The 16378-nt window shown below is 42.9% G+C and overlaps 1 protein-coding gene across 1 annotated transcript in view; it reads left to right on the plus strand.

Annotated features, from left to right (window-relative positions):
• LOC142790279 (kelch-like protein 7) overlaps positions 1 to 7399 on the plus strand; it is a 32275-nt gene extending 24876 nt beyond the window's left edge. Inside the window, exons 3-4 of the mRNA XM_075885229.1 lie at positions 3759 to 3918; positions 7279 to 7399. Coding sequence (XP_075741344.1) covers positions 3759 to 3907 — 149 coding nt within the window. The 3' untranslated portion in view covers positions 3908 to 3918; positions 7279 to 7399. The remainder of the gene's footprint in view (positions 1 to 3758; positions 3919 to 7278) is intronic.
• Positions 7400 to 16378: the final 8979 nt, after the last annotated feature.

Below are 16378 nucleotides of genomic sequence, written 5' to 3' on the forward strand. Positions count from 1 at the left end.
GCGAGAGTATGGAGCATTGTCGGTAGGGTAGTAGTACGCGAACCACATTCTCGTCCTCTATTAAACATACAACGCAACGGTTTGGAAGACAAAGCGAATTCCCTCGATGCACGCTTCGAAGAGGTCTCCAGCTCATCCCATTACAGTCCAGCGTTCTAATGATACAAAGCAAGAATAGAAAACAGAAAATAGAGCGCAAATTCACAAAAAATGAGGCATACAAAGAGCATTTCCTCTTAGCTGAATTACAAGCATCTTTAAACAGCTGTAACGGAACCGCCCCAGGCTCCGACCGTATATTACACGAAATTCTCAAACGTCTGCCTCATGAAACCCAATAAGCTCTCTTTTCTTTGTATGATGCCGTTTGGTTTCCCGATGAGATCCCTTCCACCTGGAAAGAAGCAGGCATTATTCCGATTCTTAAACAGGGCAAGCCTTGCTCAGCATCAAGTTACAGGTCTATAGCATTGACGAGTTGCCTGTGCAAAGTCTTTGAGAAAATGATAAACAGGCGACTGATGCACTCCCTTGAAACAAACAGTCTGCTTGAACCATGCCAGTGCAAATTTCGAGAGGCTAAGTCTACTACTCACCACCTTGTTCGTATCGAGGCGCAAACTAGTGATGCTTTCAATCATAAACAATTTTTGTTGTTGGTGTTGATCGATATAGAGAAGGCCTATGACACTACGTGGCGCTTTGGCATACTGCAAGACTTGTCACATTTAGGTGTGTGGGGTAGAATGTTCGCATTATTTGAAAGCTACCTATCCAACCAGACATTCCCTATCCGAGTTAGCACTGTCTTATCCCAAATATTTGTCAAAAAAAGGAATGCCACAAGGATGTGTATTGCGTTGCACACTTCTCGAAGTGAAAATGAATTTCTTGCACTTGTCTCTGGCATGCAATATTTTTTACTGCAAATATGTCGAGGATGTATATGTTGGTTTCAAATCCTGCTGCATTTCAATTTGCGAATGTCAGGTTCTACTAGGTTTGAACAAGGCTTTTTTAATGGGCAGAAGAGAATGGCTTTAAACTCAACGCGCAAAAGAGCCTTTGCATCTTGTTCTGCCGAAAAAGGGGCCTCCATTCCAACCCCAACATTGACCTGCATGGTCCACGTCTGTCTGTAAAGACCGAGCATAAGTGTCTGGGCCTAATATTGGACACAAAACTAACCTTCATCCCATACATCAAGTATTTAAAAGACAGGCGCTTGAAAACCACGAATATCTTGCTAGCGCTGTCACGCACTACGTGGGGCAGTAACAGGAAATGTCTGAGGAATCTATGCAAAAGCATCGTACGCGCGTGTCTAGACTACGGTACTATAATCTTTCAATCTGTGACACCATCAGTCTTAAAAATTCTCGATTTTGTCCACAATCTAGGAATTCACCTCTCTACGGGTGCTTCTCGAACTAGCCCCGTAGGGAGTCTGTACGTAAAATAAATTGAATGATCGCTCCATCAGTAGAGCTGTTATATGACTTTTACATACTATCTCAAGGTTAACACAGAGGAGCAACATCCAACTGACTCCACAATTAATGATCTGTTCAATTGTACCTTGTTCAATAACCGTCCTTCTCTAAAACTTCCCTACACAATTCGTGTCGGGAGGCTCGCTGAGGAAACAGCTGTGCCACTTTTAGAACAACGTTTGATGGCTCCAGCAGTATATCCGCCACCGTGAAAATGGCAAGTTATAGACTGCGATGTACCTTTCGTGGAAGTCGCTAAACACGCGCCTACTGCACATATCCGCACGCACTTCCTCAAACTCCAACACAAGTAGACTTGTCCAAAATGTTTGGACAAGTGCTTCAAAGTTCACACAGATGCTTCAAAGTTCACACTGGTGTGTCCTATGCAGCTCTTGGCCCATCTTTCTCTAACTCACGTATTCTGCACTCCGAAACAAGCATCTTCACCGGAGACACTCACGCTGTATATGTGGTCGTCAAGCATATCAAGAAACTGCAACTACAACGCGCGGTAATATACCTACATTCGCTGGGCGTAGTAACGGCTTTGAAAACTCCACGAAAACATAAACATCCTGTCTTCGTGCAACTGTACTCTCTGTTATGCAAGATCTATGCTCTCAAACGACATGTTGAAGTGTGCTGGGTGCCAGGGCACCACAAGATCGCTGGAAACGTGTTTGCGCATCAGCCTGCCGCATCTGCTCAAGACAACGCTGCCACCAATACATCCATAGCTGTCCCTGCACTTCTTCTGAAACATTTCCCATGATCGGAGCTCAAAACGTGCTGACCGTGCCTATGGGATAAACAAACAGAAAACAAACTACATGTTATCAAACTGAGAATTGGAAATGGATCAACAGTATCTAGATCACGCTACACGCAAGTCACACTTACGAGACTACAGATAGGACACACACACTTGACACATTCATACCTTTTGGCTGGTGGTGATGCACCATTGTGTGGGAGAAGTGGAGAACCACTCGAGGTTCTCCACATTTTCGTCCAGTGCACTGATTTAGGTTCGCTCAGGAAAAACACTTTTTATTGCCTTACCGGATACAGATACCCTCGCACCCATCATTGTTCATCGGTAGAGAACCCATTTTCACACATATAAATCATTGCTGGCCTTTTTAACAGACGTACGTAGCTTTAACGTCATATACCGAGCGCGGCACGACCTCTGAAGAGAGGTCGCTGCCGCGGGAGCTACATCTCCAACATTGGCTGAGTAACACCTTTTGCCATTCACTCTCACTGTACATATTTCACGTCAATGCCGTGGTTTTAATGTTTCTATTTTTTTCCTCGCGTAAGCGCGAGTAATTTAGGCCAATTTACAACCACCTATCATAAACGTTGTTCGCATCACTTGTCCATTTATCTGGCGCTCTTTGACCATAAAATGGTCCTTGCGCCATAAAACACCATACATCATCATCACCCCTCGACAAATCTGCTGAGCCCTAAAAGTGTGTATGTTGTAATCAATACAAGTCCTATATTAAATAAACTTTCAAATTTTAAACAATTTTTAAACTGTCAACAGCTTTCGCAAACACCAGCAATAACGCTTGAATCTTCTACGTCGCAGGCATAAATACCAATGAGCATTGGCACAAATCAATTCAACGGATGGCTGAAAATCTGTTCGCCGCTATCAATGTAGAGAGTTTATAGCTTGAGCCAAGAATGGTAATTTTCCGGGCAGAAGTTCACGTGAATAAAAAGTTTCGTCTTCAAGCCACCGCCTGCTGCCTTTTTCAACGTCACGACCAGGGGAGGTCTGGTTGAGGTGATGCTTCGTTCATGACCCGGATGCACCGGCGAAGCGCTAACCCGGTGTAATGCCTCAGGGACATTATTATAAAATAAATGAAATGAATATAAGAACTGCGTAGTAAAAGGTTGGGTGCTAGCCATAAGGCGCTATAAATGTGATCAATAAGCAATAATTCTTGAAGATCGAAAAAATTACGATTGGGGACGAAATTTTCACTGCCGCATAAAAAAGCGTATCACCATTTTAAAAGTGCTGGAATCTTAGCAAAATGCACCATGTGCGCCAGCTATAGTAGCTGTCAGCATCTCGACACATTATAGGCCGTTACGATTGAAGTGGACGACTGTGTCCACTGCAGTGAAGGCTAGGCTAGAGAGTGGGAGGGTTGGGCGTTTTAATGACTGAGTGCACTCTGGGAATGCGCCTTTACATCCACTACAATACAAAACAGCTTGTATTCGACCGCGCAGGCCATGGCTTGACGGCGGAAGTACAGCACTACTCTTCAGGGTCAGACACTTGGCGCTCCGTGGTGGCTCCACTCACGCAGCCACTGGGCGCCATGGATGCTTGCGTGGTGGCCGGACTCCCCGTCGTACGGAGGCTGTCAGGTCGCTGACGAATTACTTGGTAAGTCACTTGTTACGTGGGCATTGTGACTACGCTGCCGCTTTTAGCGTGGTGCATAGTTCTGAAATTGCGAAAAAAAGTAGCCGCATCGGTTCACTTGGTCAATATTACAGGTTTAAGTACCTCTCTGGAACGGCATGTTTCTAAGTTTCCTCAAATGTTTGAGATCAGTATCGAAGTATTATTACGTTAATAACTACGTTTCTAAATACCTTGCGCTACGCGAACGGCAACAAAACAGCAAGATGAGAATGAGGTTCTACGACTGGCATGGCTAAGCGTTTTTTTTTCACCATTTGGGTTGGTCATGATTTGCTGCTTTAAAGCGCCAGGTGTGGACATAAAGGTAACTATAAATCAACAGGCACAACGAGGCCACGCATAGAAGTGAGTGTGTCGTGTTTTGTTTGGTTGTCTTTTTACCCTGCTAATGACGCTATCAAAACTTTTTCTGTGTTTTGCTTGGCCTCATTGTACGTAGATCATTGCACGCAGGGCTGTCGTTAACAAAAAACGTGCACAATTTACTGGCACTAAGTGGCAGTTTCAGTTTTATTTCTAGAGCAAATAGGTGGTTATTCCACTTGTTATTGTTGTAGCAGTTCACACCTGCTTTCTGTGATTCTTTTTTGTTTCCTTTTACTTGTACAATAGTGAATCTTCTTTTCGCAAAAGTGAAAGCCGTTGTTGCTGTCATTATTTATTTGCCATTTTTTTTTCGTGAAATGTACACCTTATCCCTTCTTGGCTCCGCTGTAGCGTGCAGCTATTTAATATTTCTATGTCTTTGCCTTTCTTCCTTTCTTGGATGTGTTGACATATTGTGACGTACGCTGAAAATAAATGCCCGTTGTACAACTCCGTTAGCCTGCGTGTACTACACCTTCGCCAAAGCTGAATGTTCTGGCAGCAACGCAACATCTTTTTTACTTTTTGGGGTACACTGTATACTTCCGACAATAACTATAGTTATTGCTGTCATCTCTTTTTTCCTTCGCACCTTCGCACAGCACTTTTTTTAAGCCACACCACACAGTGCAACGGGTGTCCAATCGGACAAAACTTTTGATTTGTGCTCATATCCTATTCCCCATACGTGACGGTGCCTGAACGCGGTTTTGGTAGCTCCTATTACGAACGTAGGTCGTCTCTGAAGTTCGAAACCCGTACCGCATTCATGGCTTCTACCAGCTTTTCATAGCGGTTGTCTATATGTATATGTAACGACCATAGGCGTGTCGGCGAAGGTAAGCAGGACGGTACTTGGATGAACAATTTTATTGAAACGGCGCCTGCCTCGTGTAAGACTTGTTCTGCAACTGTACAGCTCAAACATCCATTGACGTCCTTTGAAAGGAACCGGAATGGAACCGAAACTAGAGCGCTAAATTTTTTGACGTAAGCAAGGCTCTACAATGCATCTCCTACGAAAAAACGGCGGTAGAAGATGCATAAAGATTCAGCCGAAGGCGGAGAACAATTTAGACTTGAAAATAATGCAACACCGTAGACGCTCTGCATTTAAATTTAAGGTAATCAGCGTACTCCAAAAATGCCGGCGTTTTAACAATTTTCAAGACATTCATGTCGTATACCGGCAATCAATACATACCCACACACCTTTTTTCCCTACTCTACACCACATTCAGGAAGATATTTATGGATTGGTGGAGAGACCTACTTTCCTATAATCAACCTAGAGAACCAGCTGGCTTCAGTAAAAGTCTCTACGATAGATCGACCTCGTGCGATTAGTGCAATAATCCAGATTGCTTCGCTGTGCTAGGCAAAAAAAAAATCGCAAATCTGAGTGGCCGGTGGAAAGCGCAGTGTAGCGAGTAGCAAACATATGCAGCCGCCGTCTGAGTCGGTAATAAGGGAAAATGAAATTGGCCTGAGCACACCATAAGAGGGAGGCTACGGATGAAAGTAAGAAACTTGAGTAAGAAATTGGACATGGAGGCAGCTCGCACAGGACATGGTGGGCTGATGATTAAAAAGCGCACAAAAAACACGAAAACATAACAAAGTCCACTAATTGTGATGAGTATGTTCTGAATAGCCAAGTTTGCTACTTTTTTCATTAAAATGATGAAATATGAGAGTTTAGTGTAATTATGGTGGCACCGGCTGCTGTTTTTCTTTTAGTAGACAAGATATGTCGTATAAGACAAAGAATAAGGGCACAAAATGCAAGACAGTAGAACATACGACGTGATAGTATACAGCAGCCAAACGTCACAGGTCAGTTCAGATATGACTAATAGGTTTATAAGTACCCAAGTTCCACAACAAGGTCCGTTCACACTTAGACAAATCATTATACACATGAAACACGCAACCTAAATGTTACTCATTTCCTTTACCATGAAAGCGACATCGCATCCGTCACAATATTTTTGTAAAGTATTTGATTCTTTTAGGAACTTCGTCAAGGCGACAAACGCTCTTTTCTGAAGACCAGCAGTTGGCCATGGACCTAGTATTTCCGTCACTGTGAAAGGCCTCCCATCAAAAAGCTGCAAACTTGCTCACAGTACTTTTCTTTGTGTCTCATATTTCGGGCACTAGAGCAGCATTCGTCGTACATCTTTGTCGGGGTGGCTGCAGGAACACTTTGTGCTGGCGCACATTTCATCGTCTGTAGGAAGTGTCGCGTAAATGCTGTACCAAGCAATAGGCGGTGGACCATAGTTTCGAATTTCCCATTTTCTGTGAACCTTACGGAATGCTTAGTTTTATGCAAGAGTGCACTAAATAGGAGTCTAAACTTTTAGACTGTTTTTTCGAACCATTTGTCTTTGGTGACGCTACAGGTTATCTGTCTGAGGAGTAGAGGCATTTAAGTGCGTGAAATTGGCAGAATGATTCTCCCTTCGTTATTGTGGGCACATTTGCCGCGGCGTTCACTGCAGTGTTCTCTGGAATGCTGCAGTGACTTTGTAATCATTGAAATGCAATGACGTGGTTCTCTTGCTCCTGCATGTTTACTTTTAAGGTCTCATATAACAGGGAAGCCTTTAGAAAGAGTTTACATCGCTTTGCAGCGACGCTAGAGCGGCATGCGAATGGCTAAAAATTATATATTTTTGTGCCTCTTTTCCGGATGTTAGTTTGCTACTTTACTTCAATTAAAAAATGTGTTCATCCTGCAGAGAACATCATATTTGGTGATGATGGCAAATGCTATGTGGTACCTGAATTCATGCCAAACAAAACAATGAATGTGGACCCGCCTGGCTCTGGATAAAAAGAAGCAAGCGCAACATTCAATTGAAACTTAGTAAAATAAGTATGTGGAAATTTTCGACAGATGCTATTTTGCAATATGCGTCACCTAATAACACAATGCTCTTGCAGGCATAGAAAACGCGGGGCGACGGAAACCTTCCCGGACTTCGCGCGGCTGTGCACCTTGAACACTGCCTTGAAGACAATGTTTCTTTTACCCTAATTTTCACATAACACGAAAAGCACCAAGAAAAACAAACGTACTTTCAACGCAGGCGAATAAACTCGAAGTTCATTTCAATTCAATTTTATTTTGCAGTATGTACATGCCTATTGTTTGTGTTGTATTAAAAGGTACGTACACTCCATTTCACACCTTTAAGGGCGGAGTTTTCAATAAACCACCTATCTTCCACCTCTTATTCAGGCGAAATTTCTGTAAACGGATGTAATTTACGTAATTAAACTCTTTGTACACCCATTCGTCATTTTTAGCCATACTAGAGGTGTATGTTAGCAAACTACCCTGAAAGGTGTTTCCTTGAATGTTACACCTATCACATATGTATAACTTAGAACATCAATACATATCACATCTTAACTGATGCAATCAAACCGCATGCCAAAGGTCTGGTGAAAAGATTGATGTTTTAGCAATTGTTTTCATTTCACGTTTTATTAGCCAAAATATATCGTGTTGTATAATATATTTAATATACCACTGCCTAATTTAAATTTTTCAGACGATTTCTCACATTTTTAACGACTTGATTTATTGGTTGACTTTTGGGGGTTTTTACTAAAAAATATTTTGCTGCCGCTCTTGTCCTTTCATCCCTAATTCTCACAGAGACATCGGTAAAAGAGATTATGTTGAACTTAAACATAACATGAAATGATTACACACGGTTTTCTAGAAGCTATCGTGCGCACTTCATCATTGGAAGTCACACTATGTTTTTCGTGCCGGAGGTCCTGTTTTTTTTACAATGGGGTGCACATACTTCCTCACACTGAAGTATTTCTCAACAATCCACAAGTTGCTGATTTATTCAGTGAATTATATTTCGATCTATGAACATGGATCAGCTCAAATTGACTGTTTGCAGTGTTTGCGTTGTCATGAAACTAAGCATGTGTACAATTAGCTGGCTGAGCTTACTCTGATGCAGCTGCTGTGCACGCATGCCACGCCGCAGGAGAAGCTTGGCGCACATCCGCTAATCACGGGGGAACTCGTCCAATGCGACGCACCCCTCTGTGGACACTTACTGTTCTTTTTTATTTCCTTGATATGAACGCTTGCGCGTCGTATAATATACTTGTGAGCGATCGCAGACGACATTAGCGCACTGTACGCGTGCCACAAGGAGGGAGAGTAGTTAACTAATTGCAGCATTGTATTTGAGAGATCTTACTATGCCGTTGCAATGTACTCATAATCGCACATTCATATGATCACACGAAATTTAAGACTTGAAATAAAAGCAAGCGTCGTTCATACTTTGTCGGTAAAAAATAAAGCATGGTGCCCTTGTTCTTGCTGAACGGCAGTGTTATTTAAAAGAAGCTGAGAGTACAGCAGGGGTGTGGAAAATTTATGCATGGAAGGGGATAGAAAGAAGAAAGAAGGGAGCCTGACGCATCTGTATGTACATTTTTGCCTGTGGTTGCATATACGTTCGGATCCAAATCGGGAGCTTTTTTTTAATGTGGAGCATTTCTTAGCGAACTTAATGACATTGAACGTATCTATCTATCTATCTATCTATCTATCTATCTATCTATCTATCTATCTATCTATCTATCTATCTATCTATCTATCTATCTATCTATCTATCTATCTATCTATCTATCTATCTATCTATCTATCTATCTATCTATCTATCTATCTATCTATCTATCTATCTATCTATCTATCTATCTATCTATCTATCTATCTATCTATCTATCTATCTATCTATCTATCTATCTATCTATCTATCTATCTATCTATCTATCTATCCATCCATCCATCCATCCATCCATCCATCCATCCATCCATCCATCCATCCATCCATCCATCCATCCATCTATCTATCTATCTATCTATCTATCTATCTATCTATCTATCTATCTATCTATCTATCTATCTATCTATCTATCTATCTATCTATCTATCTATCTATCTATCTATCTATCTATCTATCTATCTATCTATCTATCTATCTATCTATCTATCTATCTATCTATCTATCAGCCTACGACTTTTAGCTCTCCTGGCCGTTCCCATAATGGTATCATACTAAACTTGGTAGGGCATAACATGTCTGTATGATTGATTGATTGATTGATTTGTGGGGTTTAACGTCCCAAAACCACCATTTGACTATGAGAGACGCCGTAGTGGAGGGCTCCGGAAATTTTGACCACCTGGGGTTCTTTAACGTGCACCCAAATCTGAGTACACGGGCCTACAACATTTCCGCCTCCATCGGAAATGCAGCCGCCGCAGCCGGGAATCGAACCCGCGACCTATGTCTGTATGATGAACACATTTGACTATTAATGACATGAAATCATTACATAGATGTCATGAATGTCATGATTTGCATTTCATTGTCCTGCAGCTCTTGCGGTGGTTTCATTCACGTGGCATGTTGCAAAGCAGGCATGGTATGACATGATTGCATGGCGAACACAAGCGACAGACCCTAACACGAAAATCATGACATGCGTGTCATGTAACAACATGACTACATGCCAGGGTCATGATGCGCCCTTGGCTGTTTCGCTATATAGCGTCACATATACCAAATTTGGAATTACGGTACGTGAATGGATGACGAAGGTATGTGACTGGTGCAAACATGACAATCATGAGATGCGTGTCATGTAACAACATGCCTACATGCCACGCTAATGATGCGCTAGCAGCCGTTTCGCCACTAGTAGCTTCACTTATACCAATTTTGGTATTACGGTACGTGAATTGATGACGAAGTATGACACTGGTGCAAACAAGAAAAACATGAGATGCGTGGCGTGCAACATGACTACATGCCACGCTCATGGTGCGTTCGCACCCGTTTCGCTAGCTTTAAATGTACTAAACTCGGCATCACGCGACGTGAACGGACGAAACAGGTAAATGACACATACAAACATGATAATCATGGAATGCGTGCCATGTAACAACTTGACTACATGCCACACGGATGATGCGCTCTCGGCAGTTTCGCTAGCTTCACACATGACAAATTTGGTAGTACGTCACGTCAATGAATGAGGAAGGTATGTGCCTGATGCAAACATGATAATCACTAGATGTGTGGGGTGTGTGAACATGACTAAATGCCACAGAGAAAGCGCCAATACATTTCGACGTGACGCGGTGCGCGTGCTCACCGGCGTTCAATTCGACGCGTCACTCCGGTGTTGCGACGCCAGGTGCCAGTCCTGCCATATACTCGCTGGTGCGCGCCACACTGCGTTGTTTTGACACATGCGCATTTCAGCGCGTCCAGCGTCCCTCCGTCACAAAAAGAGAGAGACGCAGTGTTATCAGGGTAACGCATCGGCACGAAATGCAGGCAGCACATCGCATTTCGCACTGGTGTTCGTCGGGCCGCACCGACGGACGCTGGTCGCGCCTGGCGTCAGACTATAGAGTGCTCACGTTTTGCTAACGTGGCGTCACTGTGCCCAGCGTGCGCGTGCGTCAACGCTACTTTGGAGTATACTGGGCCCTTCAAGATGCATTCGCGGCCGTTTTGCTGGCGCCACATATACCAAGGTTGGTGTCAAGTGACGTCAATGGACGACAAAAGTAGATGACTGGTCAAACATGATAATCCTCACACGCATGTCGTGTAAGAACACGACAACATACCCCGCTCAGAGCGTGCTCGCGGTCGTTTCGCTAGCTCCACATACACTAAATTTGGTATCACGTGATGGGAATAAATGACGAAGGTAAACGACACATCCAAACATAATAATCATGACAGGGAAGTCATGTACGTCATCATTTACCTCCACCTAGTAATGTTGTGCTGATTTTAAATTGACATATCAACCTTTCTAATTCGTGCTTCGCATGTCATCGATTCCCACTGAACGTGGGATCTGCTATTTTTTTTTTCAAAATATACCAAATTCTGACCTGAAAGTCGCTCAAATGACACTCAATTGGCTCATACATATTTTCCTCTTTCCTCTAAAACAGTTATATTAAAACATTAGTTATAATAATTATAGTTTTAGAAAAAAGTTGTTCGCATGTATACGTTAAGGCAGCGTTAGTTGGGCTTGGTTCGGTTCTAAATGTGGCCTTATTATTAAAAAAAAGCTCCTCAAACGAACATAAAGAAGGGGTTGAGATGTGTAAAATATGGAACAACCTCCCCGCCGCCCATCCCTAACTTTCTATATACATCTATGATGCACAAATATCAAATTAGGATTCCAAATTGTCGTAACAGTGCCACAATGACGCCTCACTCGGGAAAAGAAAAAAAAATGTGCATCACGAAGGCTACGCAATTGCCGCCTGCACATGTCAGTGGCAAAAAAAAAAAAGAATTTGAAGCTTTGCTACCAGGTAAATATGCTGTCAAGCATAAAATATTACACTATATCTTGGTGGCTTAACAAGGCTTAAAAACTAAATAATAAAATGGTGCTGGTATAAGTTTCGGTTTTGGTATCGAGGTTTAGTGGCAACTGGGCATCGCCATCGTCAACAGGCAGACTTCGAATAGGGTGGTAACATCAGGCCCCGCAAATTCTCAAGTTCAAGTGCTCACCTGTAGGGGGCGTAAAAATCAACCGCGGCGCGTTTCTGCTTCCAACACCCAGAGTGCATCTACTAACCTCTCTCCCCACTCGCGCTATTGCACTTTCTTGTGGAGGCGCCTTCGTCGAGGCCAAGTTTTATTTTAAAATGATCAAACACTACATGTTTGCGTACCGCTATCAAGTAGTTTACGTACCACTATCAAGTAGTTTTTCTTAAACATGTGCTGCGTCATCAACTTTTTTAATAGTTTTTGCTCCAGCTGACTCAATGTCAGTAGCAGCCTATAGACATCATTATCCTCATTTCAAAGTTTGCGGCAGCCAACGGTTGCGATGGCAGGTAACGGCTCGCGGTACGTTCGGATGTGTCTCGGACTGTTTCCTTTCGCTGTAAATATTTCGAGCCTCTGCCGACCGATACATTCTTTTTCATTCTGTTTATTTTGACTCGTTCAAATGCTTTCGCGAAGGGAATTCGAGTGACTTTCGGGGAACGAAGCAACCGTCGAAGCTTTCATTGGATGAACACCCGTTGCAAGCCCGGGTCGGTGAGTAGAAACCACTTCAGTTTTAAGTGTGAATACACTTTATAAGCGACCCCAAACCATCCACCGCCGTCGGCGGCGTCCGCAGTCTTCTCTCTATCTTTAAAAGAAAGAGGACTTGGCGGGCCGCAGCACGACGCTCTACTGAATAAGCCATGCACGCGACTGATATCGGTGTCAGTAACGCGCCTTATACCCCCTCCCCCTTCGCTCGCTGCAGCTGCACGCGCACCCCTCTCTCTCTCGTGCGCCCGCCTTCTCTCTCAGTCTCCCGTCGAGAGCGGGTCGTGAGGGGGAGTAAAGTTAAAATCCGTTGGCATTCGCCAGTGAGTTAGTAAACTCCCCCGTGTGATCAAATTGCGATTCCCAGGAACCATTACACCATAAAGGCACCATAGTGCGAATAATAAGTATAATAGTGCGAATTAATAAATACCCCTCATAGCATCACCCCGTGTATTTGCACTTAACCATGTTCACCCTCGGGGAAATGCTTGGGAGTTTTTTTAAGGATGGTTGCTTGCGGGGCTAGTTGGTTCATTTCAACATATGTAGTTTTTTTTTGCCAACGACTACGTAGGCGTCCCACGATGGCAGCGCATTGCAATATTAAATTTTAAAATTTTTAACGTCTCAGTCTGTCACCGGAAAAACGTGCGTTACATGCGGCGTGCATGGCTTCACGTGGGAACGAGTCGCTAACTCAATAGTTAATTCTGAAATTCTATCACCAGGTAACACCAACCAGGCCGTTGCGATAAAAGAAGGCAAATAAATCACTGTCGCATCGAATGTGTCTTCTTAGCTAGCCCATATATTAGTGCAAAAACCTACTAGTTAATGGTTTACTGCAGTCGCGTTTGAGAAACATCACATAATAATGGGTCTGGTTTTGCTATAGTGTGACAAAGGAAGCGTCACATAAATGAGAAATACTTCTTTTTCTGCCACAGCCTCCTGGCCCACCTGACATAGAAGCAAATGTGTACAATGGGCAAGGAACCTGCTACGTGACATAACTTGTGAAGAAGCAGCCCTGAATGATATACGTGTTATGAGGTACCACTACATATATGTATAAAATACTGCTGTTTACTAATTTACTGAGTTTCTTTGTTTACTTTGAAAAATTTCATGCATTGATTATGCATTGATTTCATGCATTGATATCTGGTGATGTTACTTGTTTTTCCAGACTGACATGCAATGACAGGATGACTACCCCCGAATGTCAACTCTGCAAGCACGTTGAAACATCTGAATGTCCACTACAACAGGTCATCTCTAACCTCATACATGTAATGCTGTATTTGTTAATGTATTACCGCGCATATCGTGGAGAGGTGCTTTAGATTGGCTACAAGCATTGCCTGCCTACCGTGGCATGGAATCTACACTTCAATAATGCTGAAACTGTAACACTATTAGTTATATTGTGTGGCGCTGCTGAGCTCAAGAACACACTGTTTGATCCCTGCCACTGTAGCCATATTTCGATGGGGGTTAAACGCTAAGACGCTTGTGTGCTTAAGGGTTTGTTCGATTCGCCTGCACCACATGATCCATTTTACAATGTGCTGCACCTCGCCATTCATTTCAGTGGCGCAGCGAAGGCATCTTCTAAATCGTGCCATTCATTTCAAAAAGCGCAGGAGAGGAACAGCACCAAAACTATTTCATGACTTTCCGGTACCTTCTGCTCTGACGGCGCTGGTTTGGTGCAGCCGTTCGGACAGCTAAACAAACAACACAGCATTAGACGTAGGTGCTGTACCCACCCCTATAAATGCGGCGTGTTTTGCCAAGATGTTTGCACCTCATTAAATTAATCGAACAAAAATAAGGATTCCACCTTGTCGGCACCTTGTAATTCACTTGTGATGCCGCACCGCACAACTCCTGCCGGACAAGTTCTGAACTTCTCGTGCACAGCTGTGAACAAGTTCGGATTGGTGCAGGTGAACATAACTGACCCTTAAAAGATGGAAGTTGGAAAATATGAAAAATATGTAGACATAAGGGGTCAAAGGAAATGTTTCGACAAGCAGTCTTGTCTCTTGTGAGCCTACATTGTCATTTGTTTGAACCCCTGGAAGTCAGAATCAACCTAATTTGCCCACTACTGTACAACTCACGATCACTTCATAGTTGGCATGTGAATTGTCGGAAATTATTAATCGCACTACATAATGAACCCACCCACAGTGATGGGCATTAACAGGCTTTCCGACATTTAGTTGTGCCTTGTGACAGTTTACCAACAACACCCAGAATTGTTTTGTCTCAATTAACTGTGTTTAGCTCATACAAGTTCACAAAAAGATGCATCAAAGCTCATAAGACTGCACTCAATTGCTTTAGCTTTGCACATATGTTCAATGGGCTCCTAAAATAATAAATCATAAAGGTGATGAGCAGTTGTAGCACAGCTTCCTCAAAGACGTGAATGCTGTCATGAGGAGCAAGGGTACTGTTTTTTTTTTTTGGCAGAAAACGTTCCAGATTTCTTTGTGCACATCTGCTTCTGTTTAAATTAAGTTGTCATAACTATAGTGTCTACCACTACGAAGTGAAATTCTGTGCACTACGGTCATGAAAAAAAAAAATCTAGGAACTCGCACAGGTAGTTGAAACATACATGATCTCCGCTTATCTACAGCCACACTGCAAGATAGTACGTATTTCAAGTCCTAACCTCTAAAAGTAGCAGGGAGAAAACAACTTCATTTTCAACCAAAAGTATACTCAAAAAGTAAACACAATAACAAGTGTGTAATAAATGTGACCTTTATTGATCCAGTATTCGGACAGATTCACATCATGTACCACCAATTGATTTCAGGAGTGCTTGCTTGTAAGAGAGTACTGAAGTTCTATGGATATGTCCATGCAAAAAAAGAGATTGTGCTCAGGGCTGAGCAGATAGTGTGATGTAAGAGTACCAACAAAGATGTACAGATAACAAACTTGTACAATGCATACCTGAAGCTTATTTTCTTAGAATTGGGCCTTTTCGATCTGTAAGCACACACCTCATAAGTCTCCCTTTAGCATACATGTTCGTTGCATACTCAGCAGACTGGTCATTACCTGCGACGAGGAATTCTAGCTGTGGTTACTTTGTAACTTAACTCTAACAATAAGTGTAGCAAGCCTGAAATATTTTAGGCCCATCCCCTAAATATATAATAACTATGATATGGGCTCACGGCTGAGTATTAAAACTAGTACCTACACTCTCGACACGACGCGACATTGCAGAATTGTGAAGTACTCAATGTAGCATTGCAGAGCGAGAAAGATTCAGAAATGCACGCATCCGCAATTGATTATTTAACAAATTTCGCAAAAAAATTGCCCTAACTGCGCGAGCTATCTATCGGCAATGTACAAGTTTCCTTTCCGATTCCACATTATGCATCCACTTAAAGATCAACACTACGGGGCAAGCGCCGCATCTGGCGGCAGAATCAGACCCTTGTCCTGAAGCCACGCTGTTAAACTCGAGCTTCGCAACACAATGAGAGCGACGTTCATTCAGCGACTTCGATGTTCAGTTATATGCATATGCTTGTTAGCTTTCAAGAGTCTTTACACATGGGTTGAAAGCTTTCGATATGTATGAGTGACTTGTTTTGTTCGGACCCGACCGTATACATTGATTGTACCGGCTTGGACACTCGCAATAAACGATACAAACCTTACTTGATTGACGTTGTTTTTGCCAGTCGAGGCCAGCTAGGTCCCCTGGCGATAATTACAGAGGCGAAACGCGATTGAAAAACGAAAAAAAAACCAGAGTAAGCGAGCAGCGCGAATCAGCCGCAACCCCCCCCCCCCCCCCACCTGCAAAAAAAAAAAAAAATACGCGTCTGTTTATTGATGATGAAAGTAATGCTAGTGCT

Source organism: Rhipicephalus microplus, chromosome 2, assembly GCF_043290135.1.
Source record: "Rhipicephalus microplus isolate Deutch F79 chromosome 2, USDA_Rmic, whole genome shotgun sequence".
NCBI classification, from domain to species: domain Eukaryota; kingdom Metazoa; phylum Arthropoda; class Arachnida; order Ixodida; family Ixodidae; genus Rhipicephalus; species Rhipicephalus microplus.